Source organism: Sus scrofa, chromosome 14 (genome assembly GCF_054392235.1).
Source record: "Sus scrofa isolate SSC_HxYL_T2T_F1_AM1 chromosome 14, Sscrofa_HxYL_maternal_Yorkshire_Landrace_v2.0, whole genome shotgun sequence".
Classification (NCBI taxonomy): Eukaryota; Metazoa; Chordata; class Mammalia; order Artiodactyla; family Suidae; genus Sus; species Sus scrofa.
In genome coordinates, this window is record NC_139396.1 from 63,563,782 (window position 1) to 63,590,948 (window position 27,167).

The window sequence follows — 27,167 nt, forward strand, 5'->3', positions numbered from 1 at the left end:
GGGTTGAGTTTACAAGGCCCTGTAGGCTGAGCACTGGGAAATTAGATTTCTTGCATTTTGACTCAATCGTAATCACGCTGCCAGCAACGGGATTTATGAGGCTGTAAAGTCTTAAGCACTTTGCAGGCTGGAGGCCTCCCTGATGGTTTCTGGCCTGTGTCCTCGACAAGAGGCTTCCTCAGGGAGCTTGGGGCTCAGAGGCCCATTAATTCAGCACCTACTGTGTGCTGGGTGCTGGCGTCAGTGTTGAGCAGCCCAACCACCCTCTTGTTGTCTGCTGCTTCTTAAACTGATAGGCATGGATAAATTTTACAAATAGGAGTTCCCGTTGTGGCTCATTGGAAATGAATCTGACTAGTATCCATGAGGACGCAGGTTCAATCCCTGGCCTTGCTCAGTGGGTTAAGGATCCAGTGTTGCTGTGAGCTCCACAGCTTCTATTTGACCCCTAGCCTGGGAACCTCCATATGCCATGGGGAGGGCCCTAAAAAAATTTCACAAATAAATACAAAAGTGCAAACTGTAGTTAAGAGAGTGAGGGGGAAGTTCAAGATGATATGGAGGAGTTCCCACAGTGACACAGTGGGATCAGGGGCATCTTCACAGAGCCAGGATGCAGGTTCCATCCCCTGTCTGGCACAGTGGGTTAAAGGATCCAGTGTTGCAGCTATAGCATAAGTTGCAACTGTGACTTGGATCTGATCCCTGGCCCAGGAATTCCACATGCCATGGGGTGGCCAAAAAAGAAAAAAGAAAAAAAAAAGAAAAAAAGGATGATATGGAAAGGTAGATGGGTCGAATGGTGGCCCCCACAAAATATGTCCATGTCATAAACCCAGGAAGCCAAGAGGGCGATCTTGCTTGGAAAAAAGCATCTTTACAGATGGAATTAAGTTAAAGTTCTTGAGATTATTCTGCATTATCCAGGTTAGCCCTAAATCCAATGACAGGTGTTCTGATAAGAGAGAAGGGGAAGAAACACTGAGGTTAGGGATAGAGGGTGGAGTGATGCAGGCACAGGGCCAAAGGACACCTAGAGCCACAGGAAGCTTGGAGAGGCAAGGAGGGATTCTTTCCTAAGACCCCAGAGGGATCAGGGCCCCACTGACACCTTGATCTCAGACTTCTGACTCTAGAACCGTGACAGAGTGATTTCTGTTGTTTGAAGTCATTGAGTTTGTGGTGATTTGTTATGGCAGCCCATGCAAACTAGTGTGGGTTTAATAAACAAATTATGACCTCATTTGGGAAATCAAGGAAGGCTTCTGGGAGGAAGTGACTTTTTTTTTTTTTTTTTTTGTCTTTTTAGGGTCATACCCATGGCACATGGAAGTTCCCAGGCTAGGGGTCAAATTGGAGCTGCCACTGCTGGCCTACATACTCCACAGCCACACCAGATCCAAGCCACGTCTGCAACCTACATGGCAATGCCAGATCCTTAACCCACTGAGCGAGGCCAGGGATTGAACCTATGTCTTCATGGATGCTAGTCAGATTAGTTTCTGCTGAGCCACAACAGGAACTCCCAGAAAGAACTTTTGAGCTGACAAATGTAGCATAAGTAGGAATTCAGTTGGCAAAAGGGGTGGGGCTGGAGGTGAAGGTTTGGACAGGGAGGGGAGAAGTGTTTTATGAAGAAATAGCATGTGCAAAGGCACTGAGGTGGGAGCAAATGATCTAGATCTGTCCACAGCTTCTCTTGGCCATTCTGTCAATTTTTCAGAGGTGTCAACCTCTGTCCCACCTCAGGACATGTGCACTTGATGTTACCTCTTCCCCCCAGGTTTTAGCCTGTCTGTTGCTTCTCATCCTTCAGGTTTCAGTTGAAATTAAATTTTTGGTGAAGCTTTTCAAGACCACCCTCACTAAATACATTCCCTCCCTCATTCTTTTACTTTTTTATTTTTTCTGCTGTACAGCATGGGGACCAAGTTACACTTACATGTATACATTTTTTTCCCTCCCTTTGTTCTGTTGCGATGTATCTAGACATAGTTCTCAATGCTACACAGCAGGATCTCATTGTAAATCAATTCCAAGAGCAATAGTTTGCATCTGATAACCCCACACTCCTGATCCCTCCCCCTGCCCCGGGCAGCCACAAGTCTATTCTCCAAGTCCATGATTTTCTTTTCTGTGAAAATGTTCATTTGTGCCGTATATTAGATTCCCGTTATAAGTGAAATCATATGGTATTTGTCTTTGTCTTTCTGACTTACTTCACTCAGTATGAGAGTCTCTAGTTCCATCCATGTTGCTGTAAATGACATTATGTCATTCTTTTTTATGGCTGAGTAGTATTCCATTGTGTATATAGACCACATCTTCCTAATCCAATCATCTGTTGATGGACATTTGGGTTGTTTCCATGTCTTGGCTATTGTGAATAGTGCTGCAATGAACATGCAGGTGCATGTGTCTTTTTCAAGGAAAGTTTTGTCCGGATATATGCCCAGGAGTGGGATTGTGGCTCCCTCATTCTTTATCCTTTCATCAGTTTGTTCATGTTATAGCATTTAAAACAATGGTGATGAGAATAGCTAAGACTGAACTAGCCCTCACTATGCCTGAGGCATTCTGCTAACTGCTTTACATGTATTACTCATTTAATTTCCCCAACACTCCTATGGACAAACGCTATTTTTCAGTTGTTGTTAAATTCCCATTTTACTGATGGCAAAACTGAGGCATAGAGTGTTTAGGTCACATGATGATGGGAGGTAGAGCTGGGATTTGAACCCAAGCAGTCTGGAGGCAGAGTCTATCCTCTTGAAAATGATGCTATGCTGTCTGGGCCTGGAACTGGATCTGTTTTGCTTACCTGGGCTCATGTTCAGCAAATCCTTGGTGGCTATCTTCTGCATTTTGGACTTTGGGAGCCTTGATCCCTCCTGACAGCAGTGTCACCATACCCTCCCACTTGGGCTCAGCAGGTGACAGCACTGGATCCTGGGAAGTACTGGTCCTCACTCCTTCCTGGAAGAGACCCCGGTGCAATGTCACCAAGAGGCACACGGGGTCACTGCTGCCCCAGAAACCTGCCCTCACCACATGGGTGGGCTGGAGGGTGTTAGGGGTTGGCAGGACAGCAGCCAGAGACCACTCCTGTGGCTCCAGCTTCCGAGGCCAGAGTCTGGATGTCCAGATCAAAGGCCACCGTCTTCCACAAAGCCTGGATGTGCTACTGCCAGCATCCTGAAGCATCAGTAGGGATGTCCAGAGCAACACTGTGTGAGCAACTGTGCTGAAGGGCAGTGGGTACTGCCTGACTGTGCTTGTTTTACTCATGCTGAGTATCTGCAGTTCAGCCAGTTATGGCTCGGTTGGGCTGGGTTCCTCTGCACCTCTGGCCTCCAGGGGCCAGCAGGCTATCAAGGGCATTCTCTTCTTGTGCCGATGGTTGAAGCATATTTCAGCTCTTTGCATGTCCCATGTTCCCTAGCATCCCGTTGGCGCCAAAGTCACATGGGGTGCAAATAAACTGCCTCTAGTGGGAGGAACCTGGCAGAGGTTTAATTTCTCAGCACTTCTATCTGCTGAGAGTATGGACCAGAAGCCCCTGAGGCAAAGAAACTCAGGCAGATGATGGAAGTCAGAGGTGGGGACTTGCCCACATGCAAGGGGCAGGATGTGGTGGTCACTGAGACCTTCTGCTACCACCTTCAATTAAGGACAAGGGAGGATACTGACTTCAAGTGGGCCAATCAGGGACTGTCTTCCTGGGATCTGGATCTTGAACACAAAGAACAAAGATACCAACCAGAGTTCATTCATCTCCAGGCAGAGAACCCAAATGTATCCCATTAGTTTCTGCCACCTGGGACACCTGCCCTCCCCAACATGAGCTGCTCTGGTCCTGCCCATCTGGAGCCTAGAGTTTCAGCTTCTCCTTCAGTTCTGTTCTTCTTCTTTCACCAGGATTTACTGAACACCTACTATGTTCCCTGCCAAGCCACTGCTGGCAACCAAAGGATGCTGATGGATGTGGGGTGAGCCCCTCCTTGCTCCCCAATATCCTGTTTCACTCCAGAGGGGAAAGTGATTCACTCAAACTTTGGAAGTGAGTGTGGCTCTGCTCTGTGACACTTGGGTGTACAAAGTCTCATTTCTTCATTTTTTAAATCAAGGGAAAGCTCAATCAGCCACTCCCTGCCTGGCTGATGTTCTTTGGGACCTTACCCTACTCTAGGTATTAAGAGATCAGAGGGATCATGGGTATCCCTAAATAAACCTTGTGGAATACACCCAGTATTTACCCCATGGGATTGAAACTGACCATTTATTTCTCTATCTATCTCCCTGGCTAGGCTGGGAGCTTGGTGAGAGCTGGGATTTGGTCCATTTTCCTAATTTCTGTCAGTCAAGCAGTGCTTAGCACATAGTAGATTGTTCACAAATAGTTAATGACAGGTGAAAGAATTCCTGGATTTGGAGCAGAAGCTCTGTGTCCACTTTACTCTACTCTGTGACTGCAGATAATGCATCTTGTCTTTCTGTGCCTCGTTTCCCTGCTTATGGAATGAGCAGGTTGAACTTGATCATCTCCCCAGTGCTGTCCAGTGCTAACATCCTCTCTGTATTCAGGGCACAGGATAGGGTTCCACTTCCCACTTGGGCAGGGTCATGTGACCAGATCTGGCCAACGAGTTGCAAGCAGAAATGGTAGATGTCAGTTCTGGGCTGGAACATCTGATTGCTGGCGAATGAGGCTCCAGGGCCCTTTCCCTGAGCAACTGGCAAAGCTTGAGGTGGTGGCTGAATGCTGCAAGTGGGGATGTGGAGCCTAGAACTTAGCTAAATGGAGCATGAACGAGAAACAAACTTTGTTATAAGTAACTAACTTTGGGTTATGATTGTTACTGCAGCATAGCATGGCCTGTCCTGCTGCTACAGTTACTCTGGGAGGTACTGGAGGGAGTTAGTTGTCAGGGGGCAAAATGCAAGCAAGGAGGCTTCTGAGAGGGTTAATTCATTACCTTTGGAAGTGAGTGTGGCTCTGCTCTGTGACACTTGGGTGTACAAAGTCTCATTTGGAGACTGAGAGATGATGGAATAGTGGTGTGAGGGGTGGGGAGAAAGGAATGAGTCGATTATAGGCTGAAGCTCAAGAGGCCATGACGTGAAAATGGTCATTAGGGGTGAAGGAAAGGATTATTTTGGCTAGGCTTACGTGTGGCTCTGGACTTGAAGAGCTTTCTAGACCATGGATTGGGCTAAAAGTGCCTCCCACAATCTCGTAGGAGAGAATAAATTCCGCTCATCTTTTAAGAAATGGATCTCTGTTTTCACTTTTCATAAAAGGCAAAGAGAGTTCACCCGAGATGGCTCAGGTGCTGTCTGCTGGCGGCATCACCAATTACAATGGAACATGGCAGGTGCCGGTCAGCTGGCCTCACAGCAGGCGTTAGGGACATGGGCTTTGGCTTGATTATATTATCTGGCTGTCCCCAAAGAGGTGAGAAAATAGGCCTAAATCCCCCTGGCTTTGTGCCTCATGCTCTCCCATCCCTCCCCACCCCCTTAGAAGACACGGCTCAATCAGAAGATGGCTTTTTAGAGCAGCTGCCGAGAAAATGGGTTAGCCGGGGAAAATCTTATTAGAGCGAGAACTGTGTCAGGAGACGAGAGAGAGATGCAGTTTTGCACTGTATGTTCTCATTAAAATGATCGTGCATCTTTGTGCAAATGATTGGAACAGCACTGTTTGGACAGGACAAAGGAGAGAGAAGCCCTGTGGATGGTCCCAGGGACCGGAGGGCATGGGTCATGTGGCAAAGGCCAGGTCAGCCTTGGTGTGTGGTTGGCTCCTTCCACTGGCTCCCGTTCTCTGAAAGACTCAGAAGCTGGGTGCTGGCGTCCATCCCAGAGTGGAGAGCGGTGCTGTGCGACGTGGTGGCGACTAGCCATGTGTGCCTATTTGCATTCAAATTAGTTAAATGAAAAAAAAGAAAAATTGCATCCCTCAGCCACCCTAGCCATGCTTTAAGTGTTCAGTAGCCACGTGTGGTTAGCAGCTACCATACCGGACAGCACAGAGACAGAGCGCTTCCATCATCACAGAAAGTCCTGTTGGGTAACTCTGGTGTCAACTGTTAGGGAGTCTTAAAATAGAAGATGTTTAAACAACAACAACAGCAGGAAGAAGAAAAAAAAAAAAAAGAAGAAGAAGGGGAGTGTCTTTCTTGGTTCCAGCTTAAGGAACCTAGACATCTTTCACTCTGTCTCCCACCAAGTGGCAGAACTGGGGTTAGAACTCAGATCTCATTTAACTCAGAACCACCCCTCTCATCTTTAACCTCTCTGTAATATGGACTGCCAGAGGCTGCTCTGCGGGTCGTTTTGCTAAAAGATTTCTTGAGCGAGGGGGTGGCGGTATGTATCTACTGGCTCTAACAAGTCATCCATTGCCCGTGCTCTCCTGATGTCACAGATGGTGTTACTTCCAGGCATGGCTGACTTGCCATGGGTGGCCAGAGGAAGCTCAAGCTGGGGGTGCAGGAGCTGGCACAGCAGTCAGAAGCTGGGCCAGGGTGCACGGACGTGCTGCGTGGGGAGGGAGCGGGGAGGGTACCTGCAGTGCCTGCTTCAAGTGGCTAAAGACTGAAGCCAGAGAGGTCTTGGGGTGGGAGTGGGGGACATTGGCTCTGCCCCTTACTAGCTCTTTGGCCCCACCTTTCCCTTCTTCTTCTTCTTTTTTTTGTCTTTTTAGGGCCACACCTGCAGCATATGGAAGTTCCCAGGCTGGGGGTCTAATTGGAGCTACTACACCACAGCCAGATCTGAGATGCGTCTAAGATCTACAGCACAGCTCACAGCAATGCCAGATCCTTAACCCACTGAGCAAGGCCAGGGATTAAACCTGCATCCTCATGGATCCTAGTTAGGTTCGTTTCCACTGAGCCACGATGGGAACTCCACATTTTCTCTTCTTGTCCCATCTAATCTCTCTCTGCAGATAGAGTGTTCCTTTAAAATATGAATCAGGGAGTTCCCATTGTGATATATATATATCAAGACCTGTCCATGATTTCCCATTGATATAGAGTCAAACTAAATTCTACGAAGGCCTACAAAGGCCCACATGACCTGGCTCATCCCTTGTTCCCCAACATTATCTTTCTTCACAACCTCTTTGTACCTTGACGGCCCTCATCACCACCTGGAACTATCTTTCCTTGTTTGCTTTCCTGATTATTACCTACGGCCCCTCCTAGACTGGAAACTTCCTGGAGGTAAGATGTGCTTATTTTATTCCTCACTATAAGTCCAGTATCTGGCACAGTCCCCAGAGATGCCATAAATACTTATAAAAGAAGGGTCTTGAGCTTGATGCCTAACTGCTTTGGAGCCTCAGTTTCCTCATCTGTAAAATGGGAGTAAACTGAAATAATTTGCTGAGGTTATTTGTGAGGTAGGAAGAGAGTTATGAAAAGCACAAGAGCATGGTAGGGGCTCAAATTGACAGTTGGTATTGTAGAAAACTTGCAAGTTCGAGACAAGTAACTTTTTTCTCTAAATCATTTGAAAGAAAGTTGCCATCCTGATGCCTGATTTACCACTAAATACAGAAGTCTATTTTCCTAAAGCTGAAAAGCTTCCAGATAATCATAAGATTATTAGGATCAGGACATTAACCCTAAGGCATGACTACCACCTAATCCTCAGACCTCATTCCAGGTCCACCATTTGTTCCAAAAAAGTCCTTTGTGGTAAAGGGTCCAGGTTAGCATCTCCTGCTATGTGTAATTGTCCTGTGTCCTGCGTCTCCTTCTGTCTGGGACACTCTTCAGTGTTTCTTTGACTCTCATGACCTGGACACTTTTGAAGGGACAGGCACGTCATTTTGCAGAATGTCCCTCAGTTCCGGTTTTTCTGACATTCCCCCATGATTAGATTCAGGGCATGTGTCTTTGGCAGGAATAAGACAGGAGTGATGCTGTGTCCTTCTCATCCAGTCCTGCCAGGTGGCATGTGACTTCTGTTTGTCCCATTACCAGCGATGTCACTGTGGCCCTGTGACTGAGGTGGTTTCTGCCAAGCTTCTCTACTGTGAAATTACTCATTTCCTCAGTAAGTATTTTTGTGGGAACGTTCTTTGAAATGATGTAAATATCATCATCAAATATTTCCTTCCTTCCTTCCTTCATTTATACCAGGATGAACTAATGCCCTGCTGTTTTATTTAGTGGATTATAGTCCATCCCTATTATCATTTATTTTGATTCTCAAATTGCCTCATTTTTGGCCAGTGAGAGTCCCTTCGAGCTCCCTTCTCTGTTCCTTGACAGCACCTCCCTTTTCCTCTGAGCCCTGTTTTGCTTTCTGGTGCACAGTGTTCCAGGCTCCTCTTGTTCTGTCCCAGAGGTACCCTTGGAATCAACCATTTCTTAAAGGAGCCGGATTCAATTTAGTGGAGAATATCTAGAAATAAAGATCTTTGTGTTGCATTTATTGCTATTGGGGCATCAGCTCTGAGGGCCTCTCAGTGGACAAATCTAGGGTGCGTGTATATATGTGTGTATGTATACATATGTACGTGCCCCCATGAGTGTGTGTGTGTGTTTATGTCTATATTTACTTCTAGATTTTTCTATGCATTGAAAACCATAAAGTCACATTGACACCTCTGTCCTAATCCGTCACCATAGAGTTCATTCTGGTTTTCTCTCTTTTCATATCTGTAACTTCCTTCTTTTTTTTAAATTTTATGATGGCACCCACAGCCTATAGAAGTTCCCAGGCTGGGGACTGAATCGGGGCTGCAACTGTGACCTATGCTGCAGCTGTGGCAATGCTGGATCCTTAATCCACTGTGCTGGGCTGGGGATGGAGTCCATGCCTCTGCATCAGGTTCTTAACCTGCTGAGCCATGGCAGCAACTCTGTAACTTCCCTCTTTGATGGTGAGATAATGGATCAAATGTTCCATTATCCTCAACATTTGATCAACAAAACAACTCCCCTGTTACAGCTGCCATCCCTACTTTGCATGGACACCCTTGTCACCTGACCCATATGAAGATACCTCCCCATCCTGTGTGGGCTCTGATGGAAATTATTATTATTCTTTATGCTGTTGCTGTTATGATTATCCTTGGGAGTTTGGTGGGACAGTGGAAAGGATGGGGTGCCTCTCTCATTTAGACAATCTGCTTTCATCTGGCCAGAGGAGCTCATTCTAGAGGCGTGTGAATGCCTGTGTGTTTTATATTCATAAGCGACTTCTCCCCAGCACCCTCTAAGAGGTCAAAGTAATTAAAAATCCTTAATAATTACCCAACGTTCAGAAATTGACGGCTGGTTTCAAGTGCCATGTCTTTTATTCTCTGTCACCTCCCCCGCAGAAATCTAAGGGAGGAAAAGCAAGGAGAAGCTGAAATGATCCCCCACTCACTTTCTATAAAGAGGAAAATTAGCTGCTCTAATAATCATGAATATTAATGTATGGCCAATTTCATTCAATTAAAATGATGATCTATAATTTTGCCTCAGTGCTTTGTGGAGGCCATTTCAATGACTACTAAGTAGAGTTTGGGAACTTTTCACAGTTCAGGGGTTTAGCTTAGGTCTCTCACACCCATCACTGGCTTCCACGTAGGATGGAGCCCACGCCCTTCCCTGACCAAACTGCTCAGCCCCTAGAGTAAGCATTTTCTCTGTTTTTAGGGTCCAGGGTGTGTCACAGCAAATGTATGAGATTCTGCATAGCTCACAGTTTTCCCCGGAAAACTATCCCCTAACCCCTGTGATACGTGGGGTCCCTGAGATGGGTATCCAGTGGCTGTATTTGTCCAGTGAAGTTCTACCCTCTATGACCAGAGCTGACTGGGCCAAAGCAGGCACTCTTAGCTCCAGATGGGACAATTAGAGCCTATTCCCTGGGATTTGGGGATTAGGACTAAGAAGGTCCAGTGTCACAGGGATGCCTTTAGGCAAAATGATAAAACTCAAGAGCTATGGGCTTTCTGTCTTGTCTTCTGTTGCATAAACTGGGTGGCCCATGTGCCGAGAGACAAACAGCCTGAGGGCTGAACTTCCCGAGGGCTCCCTGCTTCTCCTTCAGTCTCCTGGGTCCTGGCACCTCCCACCATGGCTTCCTTGAAACCCTTCTGTACACTTACACTAAAGTCCCCCTTTCTTCCTAATGTTAGATGTAGAAGGCTTCTGTTACCTGCATACAGAGAGCCCTAGTGAACACAACTGTCAATGGACAGGCGTCTGTTCTTATTTCTGAGACCTGAGCAGGCATCTCTGGCAATCCTCGCTGTTCACAGCAGTGCTGACTTCATCAGAAGGAAGCCCTGGGCCAGGCCAGGGAACAGAGCATCAGTCATAGTTTTCAGCTCACAGGTTCTATTTCTATCTATCTGTGGACAATTCTCTTCAAAGAGGGGAAAATAAGACAACATAAGATTAGTCCAGTGGAGAAGATCACTCAGAAGGTTTGGTAGTTTCGATGCCAAACAGTGGGTGGCCTGACATGTTATTTTTTAGCTGGTTGCTTGGGGTTCTGGCAGACACAGCTGCTGTGTGTCAGTGGCTCTCTTTGCTGTTTCTCTACATGCCCCGTCACTCTCCATCTTCTTACTCTGCTGTATTCTTCTTGGCACTCATCCTTGTCTGATATTATAATACCTACTGTTAGTTCATTATGTATCTATTGTCTCCCTCAACTAGAGCAGGGATCTTGTCTACCTGTTCACTTTTGAACCCCAGTATCTAGAACAGGGCTTGGCACATACTAGGTGGCCCAAAAATGTTTGCGGAAGGGAGAAATGAATGAATGAATGAATGAATTTAAACCCGCTTTGGTAAACCCCAAACAGAGGCTCTGGTTAGTGACCAAACATGTCACAAATCTTGAATGTTCTTTTGCTTAAACTTCTTCTCAGTACACAAGCACTGCTCATAAGGACAAGTGCCTTTTCCTGGGTGCATCTGGAGACTGTGGGCTTGGAATTCAGCCTTTGGATACAGCACACCTGGGTTTGAATCCTGGTTCTGTCATACCAGCTGTGTACTTCATGGGTAAACTACTAAACCTCTCCAAGCTACATTTCTTCATCTTTGAGTTGGGGATGATGATAATTTCTGTCTCATCAGGCTGTTGTGCAAACTCAGAGAACCAATGAATCTCAGCTTCTTAGCCCTGTAACCAGCCTATGGTACTTGCTCAATAAATGTGAGTTATTCTTATAGCTCATTAAGAGACATCATCCTCTGTTCCTGAGCAGCACTGCTTCATTTGTTCATTAGTCCATGAATTGATTAATTCATCAACTTGTGGTGAATATTTGTGGGTGTTAGGATCCAGGGATGTGAATAAGGTAATAAGATGATTTGCTTCTCCCAGGGAGAATTTGCATCATAGAAGAGATGACCAAAGTCATGGCTATCTCATTGGCTCTCAGGGCCACCAACACAGGTTGTTAGGGTAAAGTTTTGAGGTAGGACCCAAAGCAGTGTTGGGTAGTTTAGAGAAATCTTGGCATTGGGAGACATGGGTTTGGTTCTAGTTCCTTATTGTTTAAACTTGGGTAATATACTTCACCTTGACTAGCCCACTTCCCACCTGAAATCAGTTGGCTTCAAGTCTAGTGTTTATCAGAATTGTTGGGGGTGATGTTAAAATATACAACACAGGAGTTCCCCTTGTGGCTCAGTGGTTAATGAATCTGACTAGGAACCATGAGGTTGAGGGTTCGATCCCCAGCCTTGCTCAGTAGGTTAGGGATCCGGCGTTGCCGTGAGCTGTGGTGTAGGTTGCAGACGCGGCTCGGATCCTGTGTTGCTGTGGCTGGGGTGTAGGCTGGCAGCAACAGCTCCGAATTAGACCCCTAGCCTGGGAACCTCCATATGCCGCAGGAGTAGCTCTAGAAATGGCAAAACACACACACACACACACACACACACACACACACACACACACACACCACGGGGCTCTGCTCTGCAGAGAATGATGCAGATGTTGGAAGGAATGATGCTCCAGGTGAATCTGAGGTGGCCCTTGGGACACACTTTGAGGAAATGTGAATGAAATGATAATTAAAATTTCGTCTTTGTGGCGTGGCACTCTTGAACACAGCACAGTCACCATCTTTAAGGTTCTTCCTTCTGTAGAAGTCAAGGATAGTGTGCCACCATTCTCTTGAATTTTCCTCCTCCCTCACATACAACCTTTCACTCTCCAGGGAACTTTCCATGGTCCTGAAGTTAATCTAGGGCTGTGCAGACACTTCCCTGATTGGCATGTTCTATGTGGCTGGTCCTTCACAAAGGGAGAGCAAATCAATGCGGAAGGTTTCCTCCTGCTCTGAAGTTGTCCCAGTCTTTCCTATGCATGGTAAAAGGAGAAAACAGTGTTCATATTTCCACGCCAAGTTGCCAGGGTGCTGGTTTCCATGACAGCAGAGAGGGGGAAATGAAAGCCAGGCTCTCACCTACAGAGGAATTAAAAGCTACCTTCTTGGAGAACAAATAATGATTCCAGGAGGATCCTGGAAATTGCAGAGAGTTGGTTTTTGATTTATCCAGCCACACAGTGTGGGGCTCCAGGGAGGAGAAGATGTGGGAAGCACTGAGGGAGGGATGGTTTTGTAGGGATTTTGTGGGGAGAAGATTACATAATAATGATAGGGAAGTAGCAACAACAACATCTCACAAGTCCATCATGTTTAAAATTTGTGGCAGCCACCTTAGACCTTCAGTATGTACATTCCATGGGTTTTACTCAGAAGGAGAAGGTGATCTCATGCGGAAACATGACTTATACACTAATCTTCATGCCGTCTCTTTAGAGCTTGGGACTCCTCATCACTTGTCTGAATTTCTCCGGTAGTGCCCAGGCACGGATTCTGCTCCCCTTCATCCAAATCCACACCCCCTGTTCCCATTCCCTCCCATCCTGATAACAATGATATGGCTAAGAATCCAATCTTAGCTAGAGAACAATAATGAATTGAAAGGCTATTTTCTCAGGTCAAGTTTATTTCTAGAGGCAGTATCCTGACTGATGAATCCAATAGCAAAAGAACTAATGGCTTGCCAGATCATGGAAGAAAACAATCTTTGAGTGCAGATGCATTTCTCCATTCTGCTCACACAAAGGGCTTCTCTTATTCACATAACCTTGGAGAACTGGTTTCACATTCTGTATAGCCACCAGACAACCTTTCAAGGTAAGTACTACTATTATTCACATTTTACCAGAGAGGCTAAATAACTTGCCAAAGCTCACATTGCTAGGAAATGCCATAACTGGGATTTGAACCCAGGCCACTGACACTCTTGAGGGACATGAGTTTCCAGTTCGACTGGACAAGAAGCCAAGATACACCCTTCAAGGCACTCAGCTTGCTTGAAACCTAAGGGCACTTTTAGGGCTCTGCTGTGAGGTATTTCAAAGTGGTTTCCATAGTCAGGAGGATTTGGGATCATAGAAAGGCACTGGAGCAAAGGAATCTGGGTTGAGTTCATTTTGGAACAGTTACCCAGCACAGGGTGACCTCTGAGGTGGAAAATATGGAAACCTGAGTCATAGCAAAAAAACTCGAGTTATGTTTTGCCACTCTGGGAGGGCCTGATGGCATCTTTAGATTTATCCTCTCAGACTCCAGTGGTTGGGTGATGATGTGAGGATGAGATTTTATCTTTGCAGAGATTCCAGTGGTATGATCTGGGGAGAAGAATTAGCGTCTTGCTTTGCCATCATAAGGCGTTAGGATCTTCAAGTATCAGAGATGAACAGGACCTTAGAAATAGTCCAGTCCAATGTATCCCAAAGAGTTTTTGTGTCTATCAACAGGAATATATAAGATAATTAGGTGTTGCATTAGTCAGGATAAGTTAATTAATGCTGCAGTAACAAGCAAATCCAGCAATTTCTGTGGCTTAATGCAACCAAGTTCTGTTTTTCCCACCCAAATTCTGATGGAGGTCTGTTGATCCTTCAGGCTGGTGGTCCTCCATGCAATGGCTCAAGGATTCAAGCTGTTTTTATTTTTGTGTTGCTGCCATTTCATCATATAGCTTCCGGGTCATTCAGGCAGCGGAAGGGAGAATCAAAGGGCTGTGCATGCTATAAAAACTGACTATAGATGCAGAATTTAAACATCTTTGCTCTAAATAAGGACTGACTTGTAGGAAGGAAGAAGGAGGGTGTTCACCATCTAGGGGCTTGGGACCACCCAGTTCCTCTTCTTAGCATATTACAGTCACAGATTCTCATTTATCTCTGACTATAACTCAAGATCACCTCCCAGATTTGCTCTGTGGTTTGCAAGGAAACGCCTCATCATCTAGGAAGGGAAGAAGACTCTTTGTGATGTTAACTAGGGGGAGGGGAAGGCAGACCTGGTGGCCAACTCCCAAAAGGCCATTATTTCAAAGGGATACTGAGGTCATATATTTGAAAGAGGGAGGCACAGACAGAAACTCAAATGCATGCAGACACAAAGACACACAAACACAGAGGCCAACATACAAAGACACATAATTCACACACACATTCAAGCACACACAGGCACACTTACACCTACAACAAAATACTGACACTAGCCTCCTCTCTGTGCAATCTTCCTAAGGCTAAAGGGAGAGGCCAAAATGTCCCCAAAGTCCTGTGGGGCAGGAAACTAGGTCTGGAGTGTACAAATCTGGGGCTGGCAGAAGAATGAGCTGAACCGCCCCCATCTCTCTCTTGCTGGCGTCGAATAAATCTCTCCTGGCTTCCTGCCCTGAACTCCTAGCGACAATCCTTGCTGCCACCTCTCCCAGCTTTATCAGATTTAGGTGCTGGAGTAGTTTGTTTTGCTCCCTTGCCTGGCAGAGCCTGCCTGACAGGGGTGAATTTACCATCCCTGGAGAAGGTGGAATCAATATTCCTTTCTCTTTGCTTGAGGGATAAAGTGGGGTTTTGGGGAATTAGCCATGGTTGGTTTGACCTGGGTCCCTGCTCCTTGCAGAGGAAAGGGAGGAGGTTTCTGACACCAGGCAGACTGTGTCCCCAGCTCACTCTGATATGGCCACATCCAGACCCTAGGGTCTCCTGGAGTCAAGAAAATGAAGGCAGAAGCCAAATGGGAAACGTCTAGAGATGTCACTCAGCCCAGGGCCTCCCGGGTGGGTGCTGGAACGTATGCTGTGCGGTGGGCAGAAGCAGCGACTCTGCACTCAGCCTGCCTGGGTCCAAATCTCAGCTCCCCTGCTGAGCGGCTCTGTGACCCTGGGCTGCTTATGGAAGTGCTTGGAGCCTTGGTTACCCCATCTGTAAAATGGGGATGGTAATGGTACATCCCTCACAGTGCAGTCATGGGTGCGTGACATGTTTAAACATTTTAGTACAAGGCCAGACCATGGGAGACAGAATTCTGTGTGTTGGCTATTTTTCTCAGACTTATGATACCAAGTAATGAAAGGTAAGAGCCACCAACCCAACACAGAGAGGAGCATTCACAATGTTAGAAACTTGGAGGAGACAATGGGTGCTAAGTCCCCACCCACCTCATTAGGAGAAGGCCTGATTGTCCCCAACATGAGTCACCAGATTCAAGGGGGCTCCAGACAAGTGAGAAACAACATCACCTGGGGTGCAGTTGATAGGGGGTGGACCGGCTCGAGGGCCTGCTAGCTCCTTTGGTTAACTGACTCTTACTTGGGTGTTCGGTACCAGTCATGGATGTTACAAGACAGAGCCCATGTGGGTCTCCTTTTCTCTCCCCACACCCTAGTCCTTCTTTCCTTTCTTCTCAGATCTTTATTGAGCACCTTCTAAGTACTAGGTGCTTGGACAAAGTAGGCCTGGTCCCTGCCCAGTAGTATTTATATGGAAGAGAGAAATAGGAGAACAAAGTAATGACAGGTGGTGAGTTATTTGAGAGAGTAGCCCAGATGATGAGATGAGTGAGTAGGAGGGCTTTTACATGAATCAGAGAGGGCTTCTTAGAGGAGGTGACTTCTGAGTTGTGACCTAAAAGGACAGAAAGAGCGGCTCTGTAGACATCTGGGGCCTGAGAATTCTAAGGAGAGAGAAGAGCAAGCGCAAAGGCCCTGGGGTGGGGTAGGGGGAGAGCAGGAGTTTTCCCAGCAATAAAGAAGCACAGGGTTGGCGAGGGGAGTACTGCAGAGAGAAAGTCTGGAGTGCAGACAGATCATGCCCTGCTTTGCAGACGAGGATGAAAAATGAGGGTTTTAAGTATGGCCAGAAGTCATTTGCTGGAAGCTCCAAGCCGGGGAGAGACACAGGATCCAATTTATATTTTAAATAGAGGATTCGGGCTGCTGTGCACTAACGAATGGCCTGGGGAGAAGCAAGGCGGGAAGCTGGGGAGAAGAAGCGGGTGGCTGCAGCAATCCTGGTGCCTCGGTCCCAGGTGGCCTCAGTGCAAAGGAAGAGCTGGATTCCCAAAGCGTTTTGAAGGAAGAGCAAACAGGGCTTGCTGACAGGTTGATTGGATTGGGTAAGGGTGATAGATTTGAACTTGTCTGTCTTCATTTAGGCCCAATTCTATTTTCATATTAGCCTTTCTATCATGATTAATATTATTGTGCCTCCGACTCCTAGGAGGGCAGGAGGAACAGGCTATGATGGAGGCCCCAGTGAAGCGATGTCAGAGGTCTGGGTTGTCGCCACGTCTCTGTTCCCGACTTGTTAAGGGATGTTGGCTGAGTCACGGCAGCCCCTCCCCTTCTGGGCCTCTGTGTCTTCCCAGTGAAATAACATAATCATAGTGTCTAGCAAGAGGGAGGCTTTGAGGATAACTTGAGTTCGGGTGCCATGAACTCCTGGAGTGTAGAAAGGAAGACAGGCATGCATGTAGGAGGAAGGGGATTGTTAGCAGGAAGTGGGCATCTCTCTGCTGGCCCTTCCCTTCTCTCTGCTCCTGTAGTTCTCAGGACTCCATCATATGGTACCAAATAGAGCCAGGGACGAAAGCATGTGAATGCTTTCTGCCCACCTCCATCCCCAGGCTCAACGAATGGGTGAGGACATGGAGGGAAGGTCAGGATGGTTCGGAGGGTTTTCTTGACATCAGGGGCTGCATGGAGGCCAGTGGAAGTCAGGAGGGCTTCCATCATGAAGCCCAGGGAGAGGAGGACCAGGCACTGAGTGGTGAGCTGTCCTGGGGGGCGGAACTGACCTGCTGACCCACATTTTGTGACTAATTTGGCATATAATTATTCTGGCAACTCTCCAGCCCCCCCCCCAAGAGAGGGCAGGGGGCTTGGAAACATTGTAGGGAGACAGAGAGAAGGGTAATTTTGTTCCCCAACTAGAGGGAACTGACCAGCGTCCTTGGGAAATTTTTCATGAGCTGGGGCATCGAGGGACCCTCTGTCCCTATGTGATGTGTACACCTGGGACTCTCAGCAGTGCCACCTGGAAGCCTCTTTTTAGACATTCATGAAGCCGTGATTATGTCCAAGGATGTCTAATGAATCTTCTCCTGATCTGGAGGCATCCTAACGGCCCATGAGCCTGGACTTGTCGGATAAATGACAATATACCCACACTGTGGAACACCATGCAGCCAAGAAAAATGACAAGGTCAATCTCTGTGTCATCCCAATGCAACATCCTTAATACATAATGGATTGAAAAAGGGCAAGTTGTAGAATCATGCATATAGTATGACCCCCTGCCTTTTATTTAGGTAAGGAAGATAAGCACAGGGAACTCTATAATAATTCTGCTAACATTGGTATCGTCATGGGGGTTGGCTTGAAGAATGGAGTGGGGGAGATAATTGACTTTTGCCTTAAACTTTTAGTATGTGTTACTTAACACAAATAAAAAAATCTAATGTGCATTCTTGAAAGGTCAAGATGTTCTCAGATTCATTAAAGCACAAAGGAATTTTGTATCTGAACCCCTGGAACCTGGTAAGTATTTGGAAAAGGTCCTGGATGCATGATTGAAAGAGGCTGGGTGATATTTGGAGCTCCATATCTCCTTTCTTGGATGGTTTGTAAAAGTTTCATAAAACTGCAGCCTTGTTGCCGTCAGTAGTTAATGAATACCTCGTCCCCGGAGGTTTGTATTGAATATAAAACAGCCCCACCAGCCACCTTGTCCCACCATGTTAACATGCCCCTGCTCTAGCATCTAGGTCAAGGCTCAGAGTCTAACTGACAGCCTGGGGATAAGTGGTCATTGAGTTTCCTCCCGTAATCACCCTCCATCCTCTGGGTTGACAATTCTGCTGCTATAGTGAGAGAGAAATGGGTGAGCGAGTGCTCTGGCTGATGCTGTGACGTTCAGCTCTGGCAGCTGTGACAGGTGAGAGTGATGTTACTTCCAGATGGAGCTTGTGCAACTTGTGCAGAGCTGTTCACTGCGGATCAACCCTCTGACACATAGGTTTCCTTTTCCTTCAGCAAATAGATCATTCATTAGTCTCTTCATTAGCTCTGACTTGGCCTCCAGAATAACTGTTCAGTGTTGAGATGGTGGGGGCAGGTGGAGGGGCTTGGAAGTGGGGGGTGTCTTCCCTCTTCCCACCTCTCCTCTGGCCACCTCCTTCTCAGAGCAGAGAGCCCTCATTGGCCAGTGGGGTTCCACACTGGTCCAGACTTCCTGTGTTACCTGCCCTACTTGTCTGCATCTCCCCCAGCCAGGGAGGGCTGCCTGCCCCCCAACACTGCATCTGAGCCGCATGTATGCCCTACACCACAGCTTGTGGCAATGTTGGATCCTTTAACCCACTGAGCGAGGCCAGGGAACAAAACAACAATTCATTTCTGAATTCCCTTGTTCATGTTTCCATTTCATACTTGATGAGGGATGGGTGTGCTATTTCTCCTAAGTATTTCAACAGGAGCTTCCATGAACACAGTATTTTTTTCTCTTTAGGGCCCACATATGAAAGTTCCCAGGCTAGGGGTTGAATCAGAACTGCAGCTGCCAGCCGATGCCACAGCCATAGCAACACCGCATCTGAGCCGCATGTGTGCCCTACACCACAGCTTGTGGCAATGCTGGATCCTTTAACCCACCGAGTGAGGCCAGGGATCAAACCCCCATTCTCACGGATATTAGTTGGGTTTGTAACCTGCGGGAACTCCTCCATGAGCACAATGTTTAATCAAATGAGTAAATCTAATGGAAAAATTTCAGGTATTTTGATAAACCTAGGGAGAGAAGAACTTAGGGCTAGGTGGCAGTTCTGGTTGTTAAATAACATTTTCCCATTTATAAAAAGTTGTATGTGCTCAATGCGTAACATGTGGGAAACACAGAAGGGCAAAAGGAAAATTAAAAATTCCTCTATAATTTCACCAGTCAAAAATGACACAGGCAACGCACACACACACAACATGTATACATTCAACCAAAATAGCAGACTGTGTGTATTCTTTGTAATCACTTCTTTTCATGTGAGCATACCATATTTTTCCAAATGGTAATATTTTAAATAACACAAAATGTAAAACAAAAAAGATCTGCTGTTATCCTGATCCTCTGGATACCCATTATCACTTTAAAAAATATTCTTTAGGCTTTTTCTATGCCTGTGTGCACTAGAATGTGATCCCTATAGAATCTTGACTTTTTGCTTCCACCCCCGCATCCTCAGAATATCTGGCATTTAGTAGGTGCTCAGTAAATATTGTTGAAGGAATACAAAATATAAATGCATATTTAATAGTGTTCCAAGATCAGAGTTGATTTGCATATTTAAAAAAAATCAAAGCTTGGAAAACACTCATTTAATATGTTATATGCATGTTCTGCTTTCTGGGGAGGAGACTAGAGTTTACTTTTGAAAAAGACCATCTCTTGATTCTGGGTGTGAGCCTTTGGTGAGCAGAAAATAAGGAAATTTTGTGTCTGTGGTTCTTGGGGAGACTCTGAAAGCCCAAAGTTATGTGAAAGAGGAGCTAAAGCAAATGGTGTGTGTGGGCAGAACGTGCCCCTGCTTGGAGAAAACCTGTTTCTAAACCTGAGGCCTGAGGGTTCTTGTTTGCTCTTTGGACATGGGGTATGTTTTCTTATCCTGGCATTTGCTCCCCAGAGTTGGGGATGGAGGGTCTGATGTTGGCAAGAGGGATGTACAGCTTTGACCTTCCCCTCACCTGAGGCTGGAGGTGAAAGCCAGGTCTGGTGAGGAGGACCTTGTGATGTTGTGCTTTATATTAAGAGCTGTATATTTGAGTTTTGTCCCTGTTTCTGGCACAGAGCTCCTAAAACCCTTGGGATTTCTTAAGTGATAAAAATATCTTTTGTTATGTCAAAGAGGTGACTTTTGGATGTTGTGTCTGCTCTTTAGGACAGAGACAGAGGACTTAACAATCACAAATTTTTTTTTTTTCTTTTTTTGCCGCATGTGTGGCATATGTAAGTTCCCAGGCTAGGGGTTGAAATGGAGCTGCAGTTGCTGGTATACACCACAGAAACGCCAGATCTGAGCTGGAGCTGTGACATATACCCCAAGTGGCGGCAACGCTGGATCCTTAACCCATTGAGCAAGGCCAGGAATTGAATCCTGACTGTGTCGGTTTCTTAACCCTCTGAGCCACAATGGAAACCACACAATCATGAATTAATTTCCACATTACTAATGTCTCTCCTCACTTTTTTTTTTGGCCATGCCTATGGCACATGGAAGTTCCCAGGCCAGGGATTGAACTCGAAGCACAGCAGCAACAACACCAAATCCTTAAAAACTAGGTCACTAGGACATTCCTAATGTCTCTTTTACCCTGTTGTCTGCAGTGGTATTTCACAGACTGAGGATGTGTCAGCATTGGACATGCAGAGTCCCTTTGGCCCAGAAATATAGCTTCTAGGAATCTCACCTAAAGAAATACTAGTGTGATGAACAGAGAGGCACGTATTGATGTTCTCTGCAGCATCAAAAGGGATTTGGCATTCTTTTCAGTATCGAACCAAAGAGATTGTTTTTAATAGCATAAAACTGGAAGTAAGCAAGTGTCCATCAAGTGGGGACTGTTAGATAAACTGTGGTGCCTGCATGTGAGTGAGGCAGATGGACTCTGTAAGAAAAGACAGTGGGCAGATCTGCTCCTAGGTTTAAGGACCCTCACTATGGAGGCCGACAGGCTGAGAATTTGGGTGTCATTTGACACTTCTGAACCTGTTTCTCCATCTGGAAAATGAAACTAATTATTACAATGTATAACTTTGAGTTTAAAAAGGAGTAAAAAGTCCAAATGATCATTTTTGAGATCACAGATCCCCTTGAGAATCAGATGATAGCTGGGGATCCTGCAGAAGCATCAGTCATGTCTACTTGCTTGGCATAATTCACCCCCCACCACCGCTTCTGGTAACATTGCTCAGATTTATCCTTAGGGAGCCATCTCCCATCTGAATCAAGGGGTTTGGATTAGCCCCATTCCAGGCTTCCTGGATAATGGTAGGTTGGCCAATCACAGCACTTCTTGCACCCTCCCAGCACAATGATTGGCTGTGGTAAGACACATGATTGCAGAACTGGTCCAATCAGAGTGAATTCCAGGACTCTGCTACTGATACAGAAACATTCTTTTTCTTGGGTCTCTAACTGGTGGGATTGGTAAGCGAGGAGCTTCTGTCAGTCATTTGGTTATGGTGCGGTTAACATCATACCCTGAAGTAACAGAAGGGAACCAAGTCTTGATGCTGTCTTATGAGTACCTAGATCAAGCCATACTTGAACTTCCAAGTTATACCAGTAAGTAAATTCCGTTTAGGTTTAATTACTTTGAATTGGGCTTCTGACATGTGCAGTCTTGCATAATGTAGCAACTGAGGTAAAACTATTTTGAAATGCTAAAGGTCCACAGTAGATGCAAATTATTGGTATTAAATTTTCATGTGTTTGATGCATTCAGTAGGGGTGAGGCAAGGTAATATCTTCCTGGATTACTCTCCCATTCCCTTGGGCAAAGAAATTATTCTCTTTGTTTTGAGAAGCCAGGCATCTGGCCACTCCCAGAGAAAGAATAAACTCTTTCTCAAAGCGTGATGTGTCTTTAGAATGACATATCTTTAACTAACAAGGACCTGTAACCAACAAGGACCTGCTCTGCAGCACAGAGAACTACATTATCTTGCAATAACCTATAATGGAAAAGAATCTAAAAAAGAATGCATATAACTATGTATATAACCATATATATATCCATACATATAACTATATATAGCACTGTATCTATATAAAACTGAATCACTTTGCTATACACCTGAAACAAAGCATTGTAAATCAACCATATTTCAATTAAAATGTTTTTAAAAAGAGTGGCATATCTGCTTTGCTGAGCCAAAAATGTATTGAGCACTTACTGTATACCAGACACTCCCTCTATAAAAATTAACTTGTTTCCAATGCACAGAAAAAAAAAATCAACCAAATCCTGAATGAACAGAATTTATTGTTTCGCCTTTTTCTCCTATCCTTTTCCTGCTAGATCATTGGCTCCTGCTACTGGCTTATATTAGTATTTGGTATGAAATGATAGTTGATTTAGCACAAAATTTTATGAGGCAGTATAATTCATTGAAATATTAATTTGCATTTTGTTTTGCTACAGGAAAAGAATCATGAGAGTTATTTGTAAATTCTCCTCTATGCCAGATGCTGTTAGGAAAAGGGAAAAGAGAATGGGCACTAGGTAGGCAGACATTCAATGTCTGCTACTATTGGTGCTACATAAAGGTTTGTTTCCTTCTCTCTCCTCTCTTCTGTCTTGTTAGTTATTGTAACAAACTGGAAGAGCCCTTCTCTACAGGCAGAACTGTCCCAGAGTCCAAACCTCCATACAAAGCCTGTGAATCCACATCAGGCAGAGGACTGGGTTGATGAGAGCTTCCAGGATGCTGTAGGATAGGACAGCACAGGGCTCTGATGCCTTTACCTATCACAGACTGCCACTCTTTATAGGTCAAGGACAGGCAGCTCAATGATGCTGGTAGCCCAGGCTCTGCAGAATTGCATCCAAGAAGGCACTTTTTATCTCAGGGAGGGAACTCCATCCATTCTGTTCATTCTTTGGTTGGCAGCTCTTGGCAGATGTCTCAAAAAGGGAGATGAGATGAGTTGAGTGACTTGGGGGTATGGGGAAAAGACAGAAGCTCTGAGACTGGGAGGGGGATTCCTCAACTCTAGAGGATGGTTGGTTGGAGTTGTGCAGGTGCCATGATCCTCACGGGATTCTGGGGAGATGGCTGGAGCCCCACTGGTAGTTGGGATGGGGAGGTGTGGAATGGCTGGCATACACTGAAGCAGGATAGGCCCTGGATATTGGGGCTCTTGGTTCCTATAGCAAGCTTAAATGATTCATAAGAGGTGGGTAATAGCCAATCAGTGGCACATAGGGGACTGAAGACCCAGCCCCCTTGTGGGTGCTTCAGAAGGTCACCTTCTATATTAGCTACTTGTTACATGGTCTACATCAGCTACTTAGCCTTTGTTTTCTGAGTCCTGTGTTAAGCCTCTCAGATTCCAGTGTGACCTCAGAGAGGTAGAAGGACCACCCCAACACACGGAGATTGAGCTTCTTGCCAACTCCATAGGATGGGGCTCAGACTGGATTAAAAAATGTATAGCACTGGGAACTCTACATATATAGTGTGGCATTCATTGTATATTTGATTTTGCGGGCTAGGTCTTTGAAACATAGCTATCATTTATTGAACAGACATTGTCTTTACCCCTCAAAGCCACTCCTGAATAGTAGATATCATTACATTTTGCAGATGAGGGCTGAGTCTCAGAGAGGTTGGGTTGCTGGCTGTAGCATATGTTGCTGGTGCCCCTGTGCACTTAGCCCTTGGGTCTTACATTTCAGGTGGCAAGGACTGGTCTTCTAGCCCCCAGCACTTGCAGCTCTTTGCTTGAAGCCTCTCGCTGGCCCCCAGGCCCAGCAGGCCAGAAGTTCCAGGGATTTAATGCTCCCAGGAGGCAGCCCCCGCACAATGACTTCTAGGAGTTTCTGGATAAATCCTCCAGCCCGTCCTCCTTGGACGAGCTGCTTTGGAGGCTTCCTTGATACACACCCTGTGTCAGCTCCTTCTCTTCTCCAGCCCCCTTGTGGGTGCTTCAGGAGGTCACCTTCTACATCAGCTACCTGCACTTGAATCCTTATCTTGGAGCATGTTTCTGAGGGATGACAAATGGACACAGTTACCCACGATAGGTACACTGAGAAGCTGGATTTTGAATCCTGTTCTTCCTCTCTCTGATGCCTGTGCACTTAGCCACAGCTCTAGAACTTTCTTCTAAGCTTGATATACCAGCATTTCAGGTGTCTGCAAGGATTTCCTGATGTTCAACTTCTCTGCCACTCAATAACGTTGAAGGAAGTGATCTAGCTGGACATGTGCACATCAGGTGAGCATTGACTACACAGATGCCAGTCTTCTTTACAGTGGAGGAGGTAGGAAAGCAGCTTCCACAGGCCACTTCTGGCATGGAATACTGCTCTTTGTGGGGAAGATGGAGGGAGGACTCTGTTGCTCTGAGGAAGTGCCTGGGTGCTGATGCAGACACTAGTTAGCATGCTGCCCAAGTACACCTTCTCTAGGCTGGCCATCTCTCAGCTGGGCGATAAAGTAATTTAACTAGGGCTGTCTTCCAGGCTAGAGCTCCTGGAGATTGCTCCCCATTAATCACAGAGGGAAAATCGGAATCCGCATCCCCCAGGCTGCCAGCAGCATCGGGGCTGCATGCCTTTGGTCTTTGAGTGGTGAAGTTCTGCAACGGGTAATGGAGTCAGAGCCCTTACTCTCCAGCTGCCATGGAAGCCTCCTCTACTCAGCCCTCTGCTTGTTGAGAATTCACAGGCTTCTGCCTTTTGTCACTGGCAATGGGGTGTGAGTTGATGGACCCTGGGAGGATTCTCCTGCCTACAGATGCCTGGTCTGCTGGCTTGTCATGATGTCCCTCAACAGAAGGGATGTAGGGAGTAAAAGGAATTTTTTTTGAGTACTATTGTGATGTAAATTGTTTGTTATGTTTCTATGCAGGGATCTGCAGGTTTTTTTTTTTTTTCTGTAAATGGCCTGAAAGTAAGTATTTTAGACTTTGCACTCAATTGCAAATATTTTAGGCTCTGAAGCAGTTGCTCAATCCTACTGTTGTAACACAATAGCAGCCAGACAATATGTAGACCAGTTGACCTAGGCCTATAACATTCATTTTCTCTTACCCTCTTTCCTACAGGACCTGATTTTCATTCTGCCTCCCTTGTGTTCCTGGGAGACTGACTCCGCCCTCAACTGTGGGGTTGCGGTGGGGGAGGGGGAATGGTGATGGTGGATTTTGATTGGCTTAAGCTAATCAACACATTTCATTTTCTGGGATCTGATTGGTTCAGGGGTAGGCATGTGACCTAAGTCAGTCCAGTCAAAGTGAATGCCAGGGCTCTTGCTTGTAACAGTGGGAGGCAGACATTCTTCCTTTATGGGCTGTGTGGGTTTCATAGATGAGGGCTGGAAATGCTGCAACTATTTTGCTTTTATGAGGAAAGCTTTTTTTTGTGGATGACATTAAACAAGGACCAAGGGAATTAGACATGAAGAGGGCCCTGAGACTTTTCAATTATATATTACTTTTTAAAAATGCCAGTTGTAGGTGAGTTTTATGTATTTGTAGCAGTCAGCATCATAATAGGCTTTCATGTGGCTAAACATTGTGCTTTACAGATATCACCTAATTTAATAGTCATAGCAACTCCATGAAGAAGACCTTCTAATCCCTATTTAACAGATGTTGAAACTAAGAAATAAATAAGTGGCTTGTCTAGGGTCATGTAGTATAGACACTATCATGCATGACCATTTGGGACCCCTTCTCTATTCCCTTATTTACTGTTAGACACTGCCCACTGTGACTGATGAGACTTGAGAGGGGTGTGTGATGCAAGCTGAGCCAATCAGACTCTTTCCCTGAGCTTTTTCTCTCTGGAGCTAGAGGAAAAGAACCCTTTCTTCTCCTTTCTAGAACTTTCTTTCCTACCCATTTCCACAAGATTGTGGAGGGAGCAGCCGTGTTATGACGCAACCCTGGCTCTGAACCGAGTTGTTGAAAGTGGGTGAAAACTTGACCCAAGAAGGACTAATCAGTCTTGTGGTTGCTTAAATGAATATCCACAATTTTTTTGATATCCCTTACTTCAAAAGTTGGAGCCTATATTACCTCTCCTTGAATGTGGGCTGGACTTAGTGCCTTGCTGTCATTGGGTAGAATGTTGGTGTGTGACTTCTGAGACTGGTCAGAAAAAGGATAGTGTCTGCCTGATGTTCTCTGTCTTGGATCACTCACTTTAGGGGAAGCCAACAACCACGTTGTGAAGACACCCAGGCAGCCCATAGGGAGGATCTGCGACAACCAGAAGGAGCGTGCCAGCCATTAGAGTGAACTATTTTGGAAAAGGATTCTCCAGCCCCAGTCAAGCCTGCAGATGATTTATGGTATAGGAGAGACCCTAAACAATTGCCACCCAGCTAAGCTGCCCTTGGATCTTAGACCCACAGAAATTATGTGAGATAGTAAATGTTTTAAGCTACTCAGGGTTTTGTTTTTTTTTTTTTTTTGTTTTTTGGGAACTCCCAGACCAGGGATCATATCCAAGCCACAGTCTCGACCTACACTACAGCTGCATCAAAGCTGGATCCTTAACCTTAACTCTGTGCCGGGCCGGGGATCAAACCCATGTCCCAAAGCTCCAAAGATGTCACTGATCCTGTTGTGCACAGCGGGAGCTCCTAAGCCACTCCATTTTGGGTTAAGTTGCTACACAGCAGTAGATAACTGATACAAAACCCTTCCCTGAGACTTTTGGGTTTGGGATTGAGAGTCAGGCCAATCTGCTGGTAGTCATATTTCCCACCATAAAGATTATAGTGTTTGAAGAAGCCAATTTTCAGATCAAGAGAGTGAGATGAGAGAGAGCAACAAGCAGAGGAGAATGAGGAGAGAGAGGAACTGAGGTCAATGTGTATTGTTTCTGCCTACTTAGAATTGCTTCTGCCCTTTTTGGTGACAACATGTTGATTTGCCTTGGAAGGAACCACCCACTCCTCACTCTTAATTCATGTGGGTTTGTTAGAACTGATTCTACTCTCTAGCCTCCAGGGTGAGCACATAAAAGTTTTTGTATCTATATGAAATTCCTGAAGCCACAGTTAAATGAACCAATAAGGACCTCCTCCCCACCCCTCGCCAAACA

The 27,167-nt window shown here is 45.9% G+C and overlaps 1 protein-coding gene across 4 annotated transcripts in view; it reads right to left on the reverse strand.

Moving 5' to 3' along the window:
• The window catches only part of LOC106505952 (uncharacterized), a 113,045-nt gene that overhangs the window by 20,188 nt on the left and 65,690 nt on the right, over window positions 1–27,167 (reverse strand). For 2 of the 4 annotated variants that reach the window (XR_014826996.1, XM_084995663.1), the window contains exon 2: window positions 2,822–2,976. The exons of 1 other annotated variant lie outside the window; for it this stretch is intronic. Coding sequence is in view for 1 of the 3 variants with exons in the window: in XM_084995663.1 (XP_084851789.1) it covers window positions 2,822–2,976 (155 nt within the window). In the remaining 2 variants the exon portion in view is untranslated. Of the gene's footprint in view, window positions 1–2,821; window positions 2,977–9,275; window positions 9,348–10,170; window positions 10,312–27,167 lie in introns of those variants that run through there. One more of the 4 variants, XR_014826999.1, reaches the window with a different exon arrangement.